Source organism: Epinephelus fuscoguttatus, linkage group LG5, assembly GCF_011397635.1.
Source record: "Epinephelus fuscoguttatus linkage group LG5, E.fuscoguttatus.final_Chr_v1".
Lineage (NCBI taxonomy): Eukaryota > Metazoa > Chordata > Actinopteri > Perciformes > Serranidae > Epinephelus > Epinephelus fuscoguttatus.
In genome coordinates this window covers 26,523,806-26,540,128 of record NC_064756.1, presented here as the reverse complement: position 1 = coordinate 26,540,128, position 16,323 = coordinate 26,523,806, and the positions used below count along the sequence as shown (strand labels likewise).

Sequence of the window (16,323 nt, the reverse complement as noted above, 5' to 3'; positions counted from 1 at the left end):
TTCCATAAAAATATATAAGAAATTTTGAGTCAATTTTTGTTGCCAAGTTTTGTGTCTATATAAAGCCAGCACATTTGAAAGTTCTTCAGACACAAAAATGGCTAAAACAAGGAACCTAACGCAGGAAACACACCTGAAGATAAAGATTCTCAGCCAGGAAGGGTACAGCTGCCACCAGATAGCCAGGAAGTGCAGATGCAGTCCTTCAGCAGTTGGATACACTCTGCAGAAATACAGACGAACCAACAGCCTGGAGCACAGTATCCAGGTCTTAGAGTGGCCAGCTCAATCCCCGGACATGAGCCCCATTGAAAATCTGTGGTGGATTATCAAAAGGTCTGTTTCAAAGCATAAACCAAAGAATTTAGAAGAATTAAAAGCAGTAATTCAAGAAGAATGGGACAAGATTACCCCTCAACAGTGTGAAAGGCTCGTGGGGAACATGCCAGCCAGGATTAGAGCTCTACTACGTGCCAATGGCAGGACTACTAAATATTAATTTGATGATGTGATGGTTTATTTATTTTTTGTTCAGTTTTGAACACATTCTCTGTTATTTGTTGACTTTGATATCGACAATGTTGAGAACTGACATATTGAAACTGTCAAGAATTTAGTTTTGTTAGTTTTTCTTGTAAACAATAAACAAAAAAATATAACTTGTATTTGTTTGTATCTGTCTAATGCAGCCACATCTTTTGAAACACAAAAAAGATTTTTCCACAAATATTTCATGATAATATTTGAGATTGTGTAAAATTTTAAGTGTGTCCGAAAACTTTTTTCCACCACTGTATTTTATCTCAATATTCAATACGTACATCTCAATACATATTGCAACATATTTAAAATTCAATAATATTGTGTTGTGACTTAGGTAGCATGATAATATTGTATTATGGGGTCCTCTGATGATTCCCACCCCTACTGATTATATCCAATTTCTCCACTTCATCAGTGGCTGGCAGTTCACATTAGAATTTCAAATGTTGGTGGAGGGATATAAGCCTGAAAAGTCAGCAGAATTGGCCTTTCTCTCCCAGCTACTAAACACATTGTTGCTTGAAAATCATTGCATACATCTGCAGAACTATTCTTCAGAGGCAGTGTCATTTAAATTATTTGAGAATAAAATGACACTGACCATATTTATGGAAATGAAGAAATATTCTCCCACTGGTGATGACCAAGGTTCTTGTTTATTGCAATTGTTGTAAGGCAACTGTGAAGTTCTGTGGCATGCGCAATTAGCCTAACAACTGATATCAGACATAATATTGCTAATATTAAAAAAGATAAAAGCAAAGCTGGTGTTAAAGAGAGCAAAGTTCATACATTGTAGCTCTAGTTCTGTGGTGTGAAGCTGAGCTTTCTAACCTTGTGACAGTGCCATTCCTACAACTGCTAACTTAGTGGAAGTTACAGACTCTGTATAGTCAGAATAGGCAAATGCTATCTCAGATGCTTATGTGTAATTCTGTCAACGTTGTCTGCACTTCCTTTATACTTTTTGAATTTAGGGGCAATATAAAAACTGGTGCATGTATCCACATCAACTCTAGACAGATCAAAAAGTAACTGATATAATAATGTTGGCTGAACCCACATAGTATGTGCTTTTTTATTCTGAGAGAGTAGCTTACAATTTAACAAGGTGTAATGTTACCTTACACCATGAAAGTCCCAAAGACGACAATATCATTTGAAGTGCAAGTGCTTTGTAATTTTAATTGTATCCTGGAGAAAAAATAGAATAATTTATTGTATTAACATATTCTCGCATATTTGATCCAACTTTTCCCTTATCAGCCATTTTTTCTTAAAAACTTAACATTGCTACCACTATTAAACTATTTTTCTGCATGTATTTTTGTGCTTTACAGAGAAAATTAATTAGGTCTGTCTCATGAAACTAAGTGTGGGTTTTATGACTCAGTGCCACGGCCCATGATTGCTTTCTTTGTGTTCCTCTCTGGCCTCAACAGGATAATGTAACATTTGGGTCCAAACAGTGACACCAAGAGGCCAAAACTGGAAGCTAGGATGGCAAATACCTCAACTGCATCTGCATACTTGCCTGGTGAACTGACATAAGCAGGGACAAAGGCCACCCACACTGCACAGAAGATCAGCATGCTGAAAGTGATGAGTTTGGCCTCATTGAAACTATCTGGAAGATTCCTTGCCAGGAATGCTAACAGGAAGCTGAGGATGGCCAGTAAGCCGATATAGCCCAGTAACACTCCAAAACCAATTGTGGACCCAACTACACACTCATAAACTATCTTGTCATTGTGGTATTGAGTGTTTTTATGAGGAGCTGGTGAGGAAGAGACAATCCAAGCAGTGCAGATTGCTGCCTGAATAGAAGTAAGAACCAGAACTGTTCCTCTCTGCTGCAAAAGACCAAACCACTTCAGATGGGATCCACCTCCTGGCTTGGAGGCCTTGAACACAGCCAGAACCACAATAGTTTTCACCAGGATGCATGATACACAAAACACAAAGCTGATCCCAAATGCTGCATGTCTCAGTTGGCATGTCCACAGCCTGGGACGTCCAATAAAGAGCAGTGAGCAAAGGAAACATAATTTAAGAGACAGCAATAGCTGGAAACTCAGTTCTGAATTGTTGGCGCGTACTATAGGGGTGCCACGATGATGGATAAAGATTCCCAGCACAGCAACACATATAAATGTGCCCAACAATGAGGCAGTTGTCAAACAGATACCCAGAGGCTCATTATAGGAGAGGAACTCTGTTTCCTTAGGAACACAGTGGTCACGTTGAGAACTGGACCAGAAATCCTCTGGACAACTGGTGCACTCCATGGAGTCTGTGAAAATAGGGAAAGTGTTGATATATATAGTTATATTATTCATTCAAACTGCAATTGAATACCAACCAGTCATATTGCTGATCTTCCCCTCAGAACAAGGGATGCATGCAAAGCAGCATGCAGGTTTCCCCTTTATTCTAGCCATGCGGGTACCTGGAGGACAGCTCTCACTGCACACTGACCGGGGTGGCTGGAGATAGAAAAATAAATATGTATTATTTTGCTCTGCTTTACACTACTATCATGAGTTATCCAATGGGAAACAAAACAGGTGACTGAAAAAATCAGAAGTAACCTGTTTGGATTCAAAGTTCCAGAAGATTTTGTCTTCATCAAGTGTGAGTTCTTCACCTTTGGCTGACTCTTTAACCTCACCTACATTCTGAACTTTAGTTCGTCCATCAGGGAGCCACAACCAGTTCATGACATCATATATTGGTAAGACATCACCATTCTCATCAAATAACACTTGATCACCAAACGGTGTGGTGAAGTTGACCTTTTCCAAGTAATACACAAGCTATGGATATCAGAATAAGATACGACAATAAACAAACAATACTATTATGACCATTGTGAACACAGTGAAATCAGTATTCACTAATCAAACTGCATACTACACTTAGGAAGATATGAACACATTAACAATTCCAACAATGAATTTATTTACAGTAAATTCACAATATTGTGTACCTAGTGCACAGACATAGTTGTCTATGACCTTATAACACTATACAATACTGTCACCCAGTGGCAGGGATAATCCTTTCAGCTATCTGCTATACGGGTTGTGATTAGTCTCATAGTGCTGTATTCAGTCCTGTACCCTAAATGCTTCTCTATACGAAATGCTAAAGCATAGCCATTAGACATATAAACAGGGGTGTAGTGTGTGTGTGTGTGTGTGTGTGTGTGTGTGTGTAAAATGATATCCCACCTGCCATGGCTCCAGTCTTTGCAAACTGCCACAGCTGTGCCCACTGAAAGGTCCTCTCCCTGGCTCACACTGCAGCATATTATCAAGAGCATATGCCAGGGCATACACAGCCTTGTACACATTATATTCTGGTCTGAGGTTAGAGATGTCCAAGAACTCAGTGTCCACATTTTCTAGATCTTCCTGTCCAGTGCATAGTGATCCCCCAGCTTCCACCCAACCTGCTTGAGGTGGTGCAAATCTACATTGAAATGTGTGTTCCCAAAACTGATTTACCTGACATGTATTAAAAATAGGGGTGTAACATTAGACAAAAGTCACAGTTTTGTTCATACCAAACAGGTTCATTTTTATTGACTACTGCACCTGTAATACAAAAATTAAATATTTGTAATTAATGGAATAATAAATAAGAAAACTTTTGCATTAGTATAGTGCACAGTGTGACTGACTTGCATGCCAACCCACTTGGTGTGCTAACCTCCGCATGCGTTTACAACAGTGAATGGCTAAAGTTTCTCTGCTGAACTCGCGCATTTGAACTTTGGTTGCGCATTTGGTACGTCAGTTCCCATACACTAGACATGAACTCCATACTGTGATGATTTGGTACAAGTACACAAACTGTTACAGCACTTACTGAAAACTGCTTGTTATACATAATGACAATACTGTATTAATCTTATAAATATATTAAATTGCAAGGTGAAACTCACCATGTTATTTCCAAAGCTGTTGTTGTGTTGTAGTTCAGGACGTAGTTGTAGCAGAAAGTCCCTCAACCCTGGTATGTGTCCTCGACGGATAGCAATGCCCAGAGTGCCACCCAGGTACGGCATGAGCTGAGGAGTCTGAAGCACAGTAGCTGCAGTCCAGGCTTCACTGGCCATCCACTGCAGGCCTGTCACATTCTGCCTCACCACCTGTGTATTGATATTCATATTGTCATGACAGGGTTCATATATTGTCTTACTCAATTCATAAACAGGTGCAGTCCTGTGTTTTACACAGTATTATGAGCGAAGTGATGCGTGTGTCATCATATCAGCAGGTCAGTGAATTTGTCTGAGATAGTGATCTCACTCAAAAACCCTGCAGTGTCTTTAACATATAAGAGGAGTACTTTATTCAAATAAATCTATTTGTAACAGGACAATGATTTAGGCTAACCTCTTTCATGAGGTTGATCATGTGACTTTCATGTGCAAACACAATGACCACACGAGCCGTAGATTTCTTCATAACCTCCACAATCCTCCTGAGTTCAGCTGGATCATTGCCCCAGGGCAAAACCTCTAAGTAGGCCAGACAGCCTCCACCAGACTGAGCCAGGTCAGATTGGAAGGATCGGGCAGCATGGAGTCCATAATCATCATCACTGACCAGCAGACCTGCCCAAGTCCAGCCAAAGCGTCTGAGAATCTGATTCATAGCACGCACCTGAGTAAATACCGAGTGGAGGGATTAGTGCACAGGCTGGAATAATCTTTTAGTGGAGAAGCTGCTAAACAGGTTTCACAATGGATCATGTTTAATTATTGTCTTTCAGCTCTGTTAGCTAAGACCAATCAGCTCAGGTGACACACATATTGTGACACATTTTACAGAGATTGTACTGATGTAATTTATTATTAATTTCAGTGCAGGGAATTTATTTTTGACAAATGTTTAACTGCACATGCTTTTTTAATTTCATTTCTATTTGCTGATAGATTGTCACCTGGAAAGCATCGCTTGGAATCGTCCTAAAAAAGGATGGAAACTTCTGCCGGTCGCTCAGGCACGAACATGTGGCAAAATAACTTACCTGTGAAAGACAGACTGTTCATCCTAAAAAACATTTAAAGCCTTTATCATCTCCTTCAACTTTTCATGTTTGGTTAGTTCATGTTTACAAACAACATTAAATGTGAAATTAAATCAAAATGATCGAAAAGAATTACTGTGGAAAACTTACCATAGGTACTCTGTACAAACCTAAGACAGTGGAGATGGCAATAGAACGTGTGGAGGAAGAATCACCCACAATGCCTAGGACTGGAGGGTTTCCTGCACAGGTCTTGTCCAACACAAACTGCTCCTCTCGACCGCTGGCTAATGACAACGCTGCACGGAATCCAATACCTAGTTTGACACAGTTGTCATAAAGACTATAACCCAGAGTCACATTAGGCAGCAGGTTGGAGTTTCTGTTGATCTCATCAATAGCAAAGGCCATGGTTTGGGCTTGCTTAAATCCTAGAACATCAAAACTAACACAAAAATACCACTGTTGGAAAATACAACAACTGTTCTGACATGTACATGCACAAATACAGATTTTACAAACAATTAAACAGTTGAACAACAACAATTATTATAATACTTGAATATGAAATGAATAAAGGAGACATATGAAGTGATAGGTCCAAAATGGCATAAATTCACAATGTCATTCTGCCAGAGTAATATCTTATTATCAAAAATACGTTCATCTAATGGGAGTGATTTCCCCCAGTTTCTCCTTTTTGCTGTCTCCCTGACAGACTCACCTGTGACAGGTAGGCTGTTGTGGCTCTGAGGTAAAAGACAGGTCAGGAAAGACAGAAAAGAAGTGGATCTCGAACAGCCCACCCAGAACCACATCTCCAGCCTTGTGCATCCTGTTTAGATGAAATTGTCCCAGTAACTGGCAGGGGGTGGAATAACGAGGAGAGGACATGGCAGAAGACAAGTAAGCATACAACAATATGAGATACATGAGCAAGAACAAGTTGATATCTAAAAATGCAGACATGACTGTCCCCCTGTTTACCCCTCTCTGACCTGGTGTCAGCTCCTTTTATTGACTTGTTTATTGTTGTGCACCACCCACCAGGACATAAGCAACAGTAGGGGCAGGGCCTAATATACTGTACATCTCATTTAAGATTCATTTTGTATTGAGTCAGATTAACTCGTGCACTTTAAAGAACATCTCATCAAGGTCATTTTTGCTACCTTTCCAACCAAAATTTAAGTAGTGGATGACCCAACTTATCACAGTTGTATTGTAGCATTATATATTTCTGCAAACCACAGATATGTGACATTTGTATGTAATTATCTAGCAGATATGATGGAACTCTATGCTTCAACAACACTATGGTTAACGTATGGTTTTGCTTTGGCACAAAAATCACTTGGTTATTGTTGGGAAAAGATCCTGTTTTGGCCAAGCAGCATCCTCTGGAGCTAAACAATGAAGCCAACATGCAAGTGCTTAAAAACTGCAATTCTTGGAATGGTCACTAGAGGCTGGCTCCAAGAGAGACTCAGTTACCATGGCCACCCATGGTAAAATGCCCAACTTCACAGCAGAAATAAAAAGCCTGGTACAAAAATGGTTTTGGACTTTAATTTACCCATTTATGACATTTGTACTGGAGGTGAGGTTTGATATAACTCAGTCATAGTTATAGTTGAACTCACTTGCTTAAATTTTGTTAGGAATCAAAGTGATGCAAAATAAGGGTGTGGCATCTTTGAGTGACAAGTTGTCTGTGAGGTGTCACCACAAACTATAAGTCACATCCAGTCTCACCCCTTCATAGCTTCACCCTCTCGTCTAAATTTTATTACTTCTGGCTCCAAAAAGATGGCCAAAAAACAACCGGTGTAATTGTTTGTTGGTCTTGAACACTGGTGACTATTGGTTGGCCACTTGGCAACTGTCTCACCTAGATGTCCCACCATCCACCATTTCCTTCCAATTATAAAGTTGGCTCATATACATGTAATTAGAACAATGTCACTTTAGAAAAGTTGATTTGTATGAAATGTGCAATTTTAAGGTATTCAGAGTTTGTAGAAACTTACAATGCCAAATTTTCCTTCTGGCGACAGGGCTGGGATGACCACTGAAATGAATTACCTACTGAATTTTGCACAAGAGTCATGTTATGTGTTTATTATAATTTTTGGTAACACTTTATATTAAGGTACTGTAATAAGCATTAATGCTTAATAAGCACAAATTAACCAGTTACTGAGCACTACAACAGTACAAGACAGTATAAGATGCTTATTAATATTAATAAGACTAGACTAAGTGTTTATTACAGCATAACTGACTGAGTTATTATTGCTTATAGGAGCACTTAATAGAAATTTTGGTAACAGTTTATAAACCTATACTAAATATTAATAAGATATCTATTTACATTAATTATAATTTATGAGGGTTAATTATAGAATAATAACCACATTTATTTTACTGGTTTATAAGAAACTATAAGACCCTATAAGATGAAATTAATACGGTGTTAATTAACATTAATGAGACTATAATTACTTAATATAAATGCCATATTACAGTTAATAAATGCTTAATTATGCACTTATTAATAGCAAATAATGATCCTTTGCAGCTACCAGATCCAAAGTGGGAACAGTGTCTAGTTGACATTCATAAACTCTTTATTATGCACTCACTGACGTTAATAATTCTATTAATTATGCACCTATTGCAACATCCAGATATGATTCATTATTTCAACATTAAAGAATTCTGATGCGTTCTTTTCACTCTAGTATGTTATTATTTTCTTTAGTAAAGGATCATGGGAATCTCATTTCCTTAAAATGGCAAATTAAGACAAACATGAGTTATTGATTGATTCAGATTGATTCAGAGTTAGCTGCTTTATTCACTTGTGATGAGAATTCAGCCTACCAATGGTTGTGAAAACACAACATAAGGACATATTTCCTTTTCATATTGATTTTTAATGCAACCACTATTGTCAAAAACAGGAAAAAAGGATTGGAAAACCTAATAGCTGAGTTCTAAAAAAAAAAAAAAAAAGACAAATCTGAGTTGATTTAGCTTTTTCAAAAGTTTTGTTAACTTAGATTGACTGTTCAGGAATACAGTGTTCCACAAAGCTCCCTGTAACCCATCAGTTTTCTGAAAGTGAGAGACAAAAGTCTCAACATCGGCCAGGTCAGTGATGTCTTCAGGCCAGTTGCTTAGGTCAAACATGGTGGCAGCAGCCTTCAATACACCCTCATCAAGGTTGCCAAACCGTGTGGTGAGGTTGTCACAGAAGCCATTGATTAGTTTATCTTTCACTTTGTGGAAATCATCATCATCCACTTGTTTCCTGTCGAGTTTTACACCAGAGAAGGTGTTTCTGGGAAAAGGTTCCACTTCATCCAGGAACTGCTTCAGATGCTGACCTGAGACTGTCTGAAATACAGAAGAAAAAAACTTTTACTGTCACGATTGCTAAACATACACAGTAGCATATTAATTCATAGGGAGTTTTTTTTTTTTTACCTGCATGGCTACAAGAGCCAGGGTCGTCTTCTGCAGTCCATCTGACACCATCTGCAATGTCAGCCCATCCCTCTGAAAGAGAAGGCTCAGAATTAAACCCATAAACATATTTAATCTAACTTCCCTTGTTTTCAATCCACAGCCTAGTAGCTACTGAATTACTCTCACAATGGTTTCACAAGAGTGATAATAAAACACTCACACACTGGGCCTGATACAAACTTTAATTGCCAAAATGTATGAAATGCTTCTTTAACCTTACTGGCGGAGAGGAATGAAGTCAGGCTATGGCGTGAGCAACGCAGGAGTTAGCATGAACATGACGCAGCCTATATCCATTAGCCTGCACAACACACAGCTCATCAATGCTCCTAACATTCACTCTGCTCATCCTGCTTCACACATTTACTGTCACTCTTGTATCTCAACCATATGCATCTTCACACACATTTCACTCGCTTTAACTCACACAGAACGTCATTAGCGACGCACTTAGCTACCGAAGCTATTTCTAGCGGCACCCTCCACGAGCTGCAACCAAGTGGCAACCTCCGGGGGGTGATGAGTGAAGCCAATGCGGGAAGTGCCAAAAACGTCAGTTCACTGAATGGCCACTGGGGGTTGGCTCCCAAACAGAGCAAATCCCCATAGACCCCCCCCCATGTTAAAATGCTCAACTTTACAGCAGAAATACAAAAAACGGTTTTGGTCTCTATAGCTAATTTCCCCTTTCATGACAACTGTGGGGGGCATAATTAAGGGCGTGGCCACTTTGAGTGACAGGAGGCACCATCAAAGGTGGCTAACTAGCATGCTAACTAGCCGCTGGCTCCGCTGTGCGGAGCTGAGCTCAGACTCGGCCGTCTGCTTGGCATCATCACAGCTAATTCGCGTCCATGTTCAAGCCATTGAACCTGCCCTCCCAGCCGTGTTTGTGCCCTTTGGAAATATTTTTCAGGAAACTATTGGAGTAATATGGCTTGCTGTTCGATTAATTATACCAACAGACCATCCAAGAAGTATGTGCTCCAGTTTTTTTGGCAAGTGAAATTCGGAAATTCTAGTATTATTTTATTTATGTTTATATGTTAGCACTAATTAGCGTGTATTGGTGTCTGCGGTCACCACCTAGCTTGTCAGTTTATTGTTAGTATCATTAAGCCTTCATTTAGGACATGTAAAATCACGTTGAGACTAGGGCCTCTAGTTTCACAGACCGGGCCAGGCGGAGGCGCAGCGCACCTGCACTTCGCCAACTGGGTGTGGCCAGGCGGATTTTGCAAGTTTGGCACACCGTTCCCACCTCCATCCCGCCTACCTGCGCAAGTCGGAAAGAGGGAGGAGAGAAGGCATGGAGTGGGTTTTACACACATCACACCAATCAAATGAGCCCCTCTCCTCGCCCTTAAATGCGCCACGTGAAGGCGTAATGAGAGTTTACTCAATTCGCCATGGCAGAAGAGAGCAGCAGCGTCAGACGGCCAAACTTCTCCCAGGAGGAAACTGATGTTTTGGTCCGCGAGGTCCAAGCTCGCAGTGTCCGAATATACGGAACTGCGAGCAGACCTCCATGGGCTGATGATGCAAAGGTAGCCTGGGAGGAGGTCACCACAATTGTAAATCAATGTTGCGTTTCTCTTGTGCGCCCTCTCTCTTTCTCTCTCACAGTCTCACTCTGTTTCTTTTCTTTAGACTTTTCTAAGATGACAAATGTTGAATATATGGGTCATTATATGAAAATGTGCCATTTCCCATTCTTAATGTTTGATTTTCAAAGTACTGTTTTAAAACTATTTCTGACGCTTTTTGGATTAAATAGAGCCTTACCTATCAGAAATAGGTGCTGTGCCATCTCAAGCTATCTTATTATTATTATTATTATATATATATTTTTTTTCCACATTTAATCAACATGCATATGTGTGTTTTGTCAACCCTGTTACGATGCACCAATTAATGTTTGAAAATGAGAAAACAAGGAAGACTCCAAGGCACTCTCAGCTGAACAAAGTTAAAAAGCCTTTATTTTAATGGCTTGGTAACATTTCCCTTTAAAAAACTCCGACGTGTTTCGGCAATTAAGCCTTCATCAGGGAGTCAAACAATATGTTTTTGAAGTACATTGTTTGGTGGGGACGCTATATTGATGATGTCTGTTTGATTAGGTCAGGATCAGAAACAGAGTTAAAAGAATTCCATACATTTTTGAACAGTATTAACTCAAACATGAAGCTGTCTTTGGAATACAGTAAATATTTTATTAACTTTCTTGACCTTACCATCTCTAAAGATGATCAAGGATCTCTACATACCTCTGTGTACAGGAAACCAACTGACAGAAACAGCACTCTACATGCCAGAAGTTTCCATCTAAATTGGCTCAAAGAAAATGTACCATATGGACAGTTCCAAAGAGTAAGGAGAATTTGTGACCAAGACGAGGTTTTTGAAAGTGAATCTAAAGAAATGATATCAAGGTTTGTGGAATGGGGATATAAAAACACCACTCTCCAAAAGGCCTACACTAGAGCTAAACACACTGATAGGTCATCACTACTGAAAAGAAAGACTAATAAACAGACAAAAGACATACCAGTATTTGTCACTATGTACAGTACAGAGGCTAAACAAATTAAGCAAATCATAAGAAATAATTGGGGTATCATTGAGAGTGATGATCTTCTGAGCCAGGTTTTTCCTGAACCACCTTTGGTAAGTTTTAGAAGATGCCCTACCCTGCGAGACAAACTGGTCCACAGCTACCTCACACCAGATTGCCAACAAACATGGTTATGCACTAGGCCTAGTGGTTGTTACAAATGCCACCACTGTAATCACTGTGCTAATGTAATGCAAACCAAAACATTTCAGGATGTTGTATCCCAAAAACAACTCACCATTGACCAATTTGTAAACTGTAAAACCTCATTTGTCATTTACAGATTGGAATGCCCGATGTGCAAAGTTTTCTATGTAGGGAGAACTAAACGACAAGACAGACTGGCTGAACACAAATATGCAATCCGCACAGGCAACATAAACTATCCCATGGCAAGACACTATATAGGACATCATAACAGTGACCCATCCACCTTACAGGCTTGTGGGATTGATCACATTCCGCTGTCCTTGAGGAAAGGGGATAGACAGAGACAGTTAAATCAGAGGGAAACCTTTTGGATTTATAAACTACAGGCCACTAAATATCCAGGCCTGAATGAGGATCTTGACTTTAGTGTGTTTATTTGATTGTCTGTGCATGACTTTAGTGTGTTTATTTGATTGTCTGTTTAATGTTGTTTGAGTTTACTCTCTGCATGGTTTATTTTTTAACCTGACTGTAATGTGTTTTGCATGTTGACCTTCTATATTAATGTTTGACCTTCTTGAGAAATGTATGATACTTATCTCTGACTGTGTTGTAAGGATGACATCTGCTGGATACTTTTATGTAATGGCAATTGTCACCTGACCAGCACTCCTGCCAGGTGGAGGTTTCTGATAGGTGGACTTATGCTTTAAGAAACTCTCCTTCCTGTTGAGAACTGTTTGACTCCCTAATGAAGGCTTAATTGCTGAAATGCGTCAGAGATTTTTAAAGGGAAATGTTACCAAGCCATTAAAATAAAGGCTTTTTAACTTTGTTCAACTGAGAGTGTCTTGGAGTCTTCCTTGTTTTCTAAGTCTAAAGATTCCCTTCCAAAGAGCACCTCAACAAAACTTGTCTTGAGTCCAAGAAGCGCTCCTAGACTGACATTTAATGTTTGAAAATGTTTTAAATGCATATTTACAACAAATCTGATCTACTATGAAGAATAAATCTCCCCTTGTTACACTGATTGTGTTAGTACAGTGAGAATATTGAGGTGTTTATGTTTTATCCATGGATGAATATGCTAATTTGCAATTGACATTGAATCTTGCATCCTTGTTTTTAAGAACAGAATATGGAAACAAAACAGTAATACCCACATTTCGTTCTGTAGATTATTGGTTTCTTTTACTTAACACATAAAATGAGTTGATGTGACATTTGTCTTTTCATTTTTTGAATTATACTAGAAAATTATAGAAGTAACAGGGCTGACACCTCAGTAACCGGGTTGACAACAGTTACCATACTGCTAGTTTAATTTGCAGCTTTGGGTCTAATGAAGATAATGGGACATTCATAAACCTTTAATTCAACATGACTAATCAAAGAATATTTTGGAGACACATTTATTGAGAGGTTTTAGCATTTTTCAAAACACGATGGATATTAAAAGGACAGTCACAATGAATTTGATCCATTGAACATGTTTGGCCTGCTCCGAAAGGGGAACTGCCCATTAGTTCGACAGCCCATTGGTTCGACATCCCATTGTTCCGACCATATTAAACTCATTGTTCCGAAGTCCATTCCGAAATCATCATGATGCCCTGTGGTTAAGGTCTGGTTAGGTTTAGGCACAAAAACCACTTGGTTAGGGTCAGGAAAAGATCATGGTGTGGGTTAAAATGAAAAAGAAAGTGACAAACACATAAGCCGTGAGCCTGCTCCGCCTCAAGCCGGTCGCGGCGCACCATACGCCCGCCGCGAGCCGTTCAGCACCGCGGACAGTCGGACTAATGGGATGTCGAACCAATGGGCTGTCGAACCAATGACATGGACCCATGAATAAGGGTAGGGTAAGGAAGGAAAGCTGAATAAATCGCACGTTAATCAAAAACTATGAAACAAAAAAGCACAATCTATCCCAAGTAAGACAAACTGCTTGATCCCTGTCTCCAGTCTACCAGCAGAGAACCTGCAGAACCGAATCCGCGAAAAACACACCATGCTACACAGCCTCTCTACCTGGGCAGCTGAAGCTGCGGCTCGCACCCTCGGCACACAGACACACAGACTGTGCTTTCTCATGCCAGCCAAGCGTGTGCGCAACTGTGAGAAATAAATACGTATATGATACGCTGCTTTTCTATCTTTTTTTTTTCTGTCAGCGACATACACTCCTAACACAGGACGGGTTGTTTTTATTGACTGAGTTGATTATTAAGCCATAGTGATGCGCGGATCGGCTCTGATAGCACCCGAATCAGCATGTACCTATCAATCATCCAGCCGCACCCGTCTGCAGCTGCACGGACATTTCCACCGCTCTGTGTAGGCTAAGTTACCTTATGTGGAGCAGCGCCAGCTTTCCAGGTGATTTACGACTAACTTCAAATATTTAAAGTTAGTCCTTAAAATTGCTTTCAGTATTGTAAAACTTTCCATGTGCGCAGTAATGTCACTGTAGCAAATACCATGGGACATTTACACAGTGGTCAAGAGTGCTGGACCGGAAGTGTCGCACAAAAAAAAAAACCTGAAGCTGGCTGCGTTCTGTTTTGCCTCCGCGTCTCCTTGAAAAATAAGGTGAATAGAACATGTAAACAGCAGTCAGGAAAAACCGGATATAGGCAACAAATCGGAATTGGGCATCTAGACATGGTAGTGTAAAGGCAGCAAAAGAAACCGAGTAGAAAGTTAGGTAGCACAAGAACTATATATCCGTAAGTATGTGGACACCTAGATGCACTGCGCTATCCCGCTGGTCACTGTTGTTGCCGTTGTGTTTACTAATTCTTCTATGACCACGCTGACTAAAGATGTGTAATTGCAGATACACAATACTAGATGCCTTGAAGATAATATTTACTAAAAAATTCTGCTCTGTCCTTATGTTAACATACTTTACTAACCTTTTGTTTGGGAGCTTTGATGCACCTATCCTCGTCTCATGGTGAAACTAGAAAGTAAACCGCTCTGGTCATGTGACAATCTACACTAAACATGTGACACTGCACAATTTTCATTCAGACACATTATTATTTTAATATTTCCCTGAAATGCTTTGATACATCATTCAGCAACATTTTTAGAGTCTTAAAACTTAAACTTTTTTTGGCGGTACATATAATGCCTGATGGGATTATTAATTACTTATTTACCTCAATGCCTAATGAGTGCAGGCAAATACTTTTCATCTCTATTCCCCCTTACCTGAAATAAAGCACAATATTGCATTCATTAGAAGTCCATTTCATTTTACTGATGGGATTAAACCTTTGTCACGTGTCTCAGGAGTAAATATGTTGCAATTCATATCTGAAAACCAAACAATAAACAAACTCATAATACAAATGTGATAGCCTGTTGAATTAAATTACTAATAAAAACTAGACTGACAGCATGTCAAATCACAAATATGGCAGACACGTCAAACCAAACTTTCTAAATGAGTGTAATTCCATGCAGGCTTTAGAAAACAATTGTAATAATGAATACAACATCTCAAACAGGTGTAATTTCTTTCTGTTTAATATTTGACCACTGCATTGTCATATATTCCAGAATTTATGGCCACTGAAGCACAGTGGGGCTTCTCTCAGACCAAATCACTACTTTGTTCACAAAAACATGGAGAGTTTCATCAGTTAGAGAGTAATACAGTTGGGTGCATTTTGTCTTCCACCTCATGAGGGAGGCAGGAAGGCAAAATTGCATCTACTCTGTCCAGTTTGTGCGTTAGCATCTTATGTTGAATGCACAGCCCCCCAGACATATTCAACAGCTGTTTGTGTGCTTTGATGATTGCGTGGCCCTATCCAAGAATGCCTTGCAAGATGGCTTTGTGAGTGCATCTCCCAAGCTTACAGGCAGGCGGGCAGGGAACCTCCCACTGTGGTCTGGGTACTCTCCTTATATGGTGTGGCAATGTCTGTGGCCTTGTTTGGCGGGTTGAGTGTCGAGGACATATGGCAGCATCTTGGTCTACGCTCTGCCTGTTTCAATGGTTCTATCTCTTGGACATGTCAGGCTTCTTTTCAAGGTCTGTGCTCACTGAAACAACACAGGACTGGTGAAAACATTTGGGTGTGTTGCACCTGACTGGCCCCTGGGCGTGATACATTAGCATGTTTCCATGCTCCTTGATGACCCAGGAAATGTGGTGTGCAGGGTGTCTATTGCTTGTTTTTTGAACCCTGCAAGGTTACGCCAAGGCTCCACCCAGTTAGGCTGCCTACTATCTCTGTTGGCTAAGGCGCGCTACTTCCTCAAAGAAAAAGTAGGTGCACTACATCAACTAACCTTCAGCCGGTCAGGATCATTGTAGCTTAATGTTATGTCTTGACGGGGTGTTCATTTATCAGGGTCCACCCACTGTATCCAAAGAGTCCAGCAAAGAGCTCAGCCTGTGCTAATAGAACTAGGGTTACAAT

At 39.9% G+C, this 16,323-nt stretch overlaps 1 protein-coding gene across 1 annotated transcript; it reads right to left on the bottom strand.

Annotated features, from left to right (window-relative positions):
• Nucleotides 1-844: 844 nt before the first annotated feature.
• Nucleotides 845-14,830, bottom strand: LOC125888296 (extracellular calcium-sensing receptor-like). The gene is made up of 10 exons (XM_049575561.1): nucleotides 14,803-14,830; nucleotides 6,308-6,444; nucleotides 5,734-6,028; nucleotides 5,497-5,583; nucleotides 4,947-5,216; nucleotides 4,493-4,699; nucleotides 3,777-4,052; nucleotides 3,135-3,359; nucleotides 2,906-3,029; nucleotides 845-2,836 (listed from the first exon to the last, which is right to left on the bottom strand). Exons 2-10 carry the CDS (start codon nucleotides 6,415-6,417, stop codon nucleotides 1,926-1,928), a joined length of 2,505 nt encoding a protein of 834 aa, XP_049431518.1. The 5' UTR covers nucleotides 6,418-6,444; nucleotides 14,803-14,830; the 3' UTR covers nucleotides 845-1,925.
• Nucleotides 14,831-16,323: the final 1,493 nt, after the last annotated feature.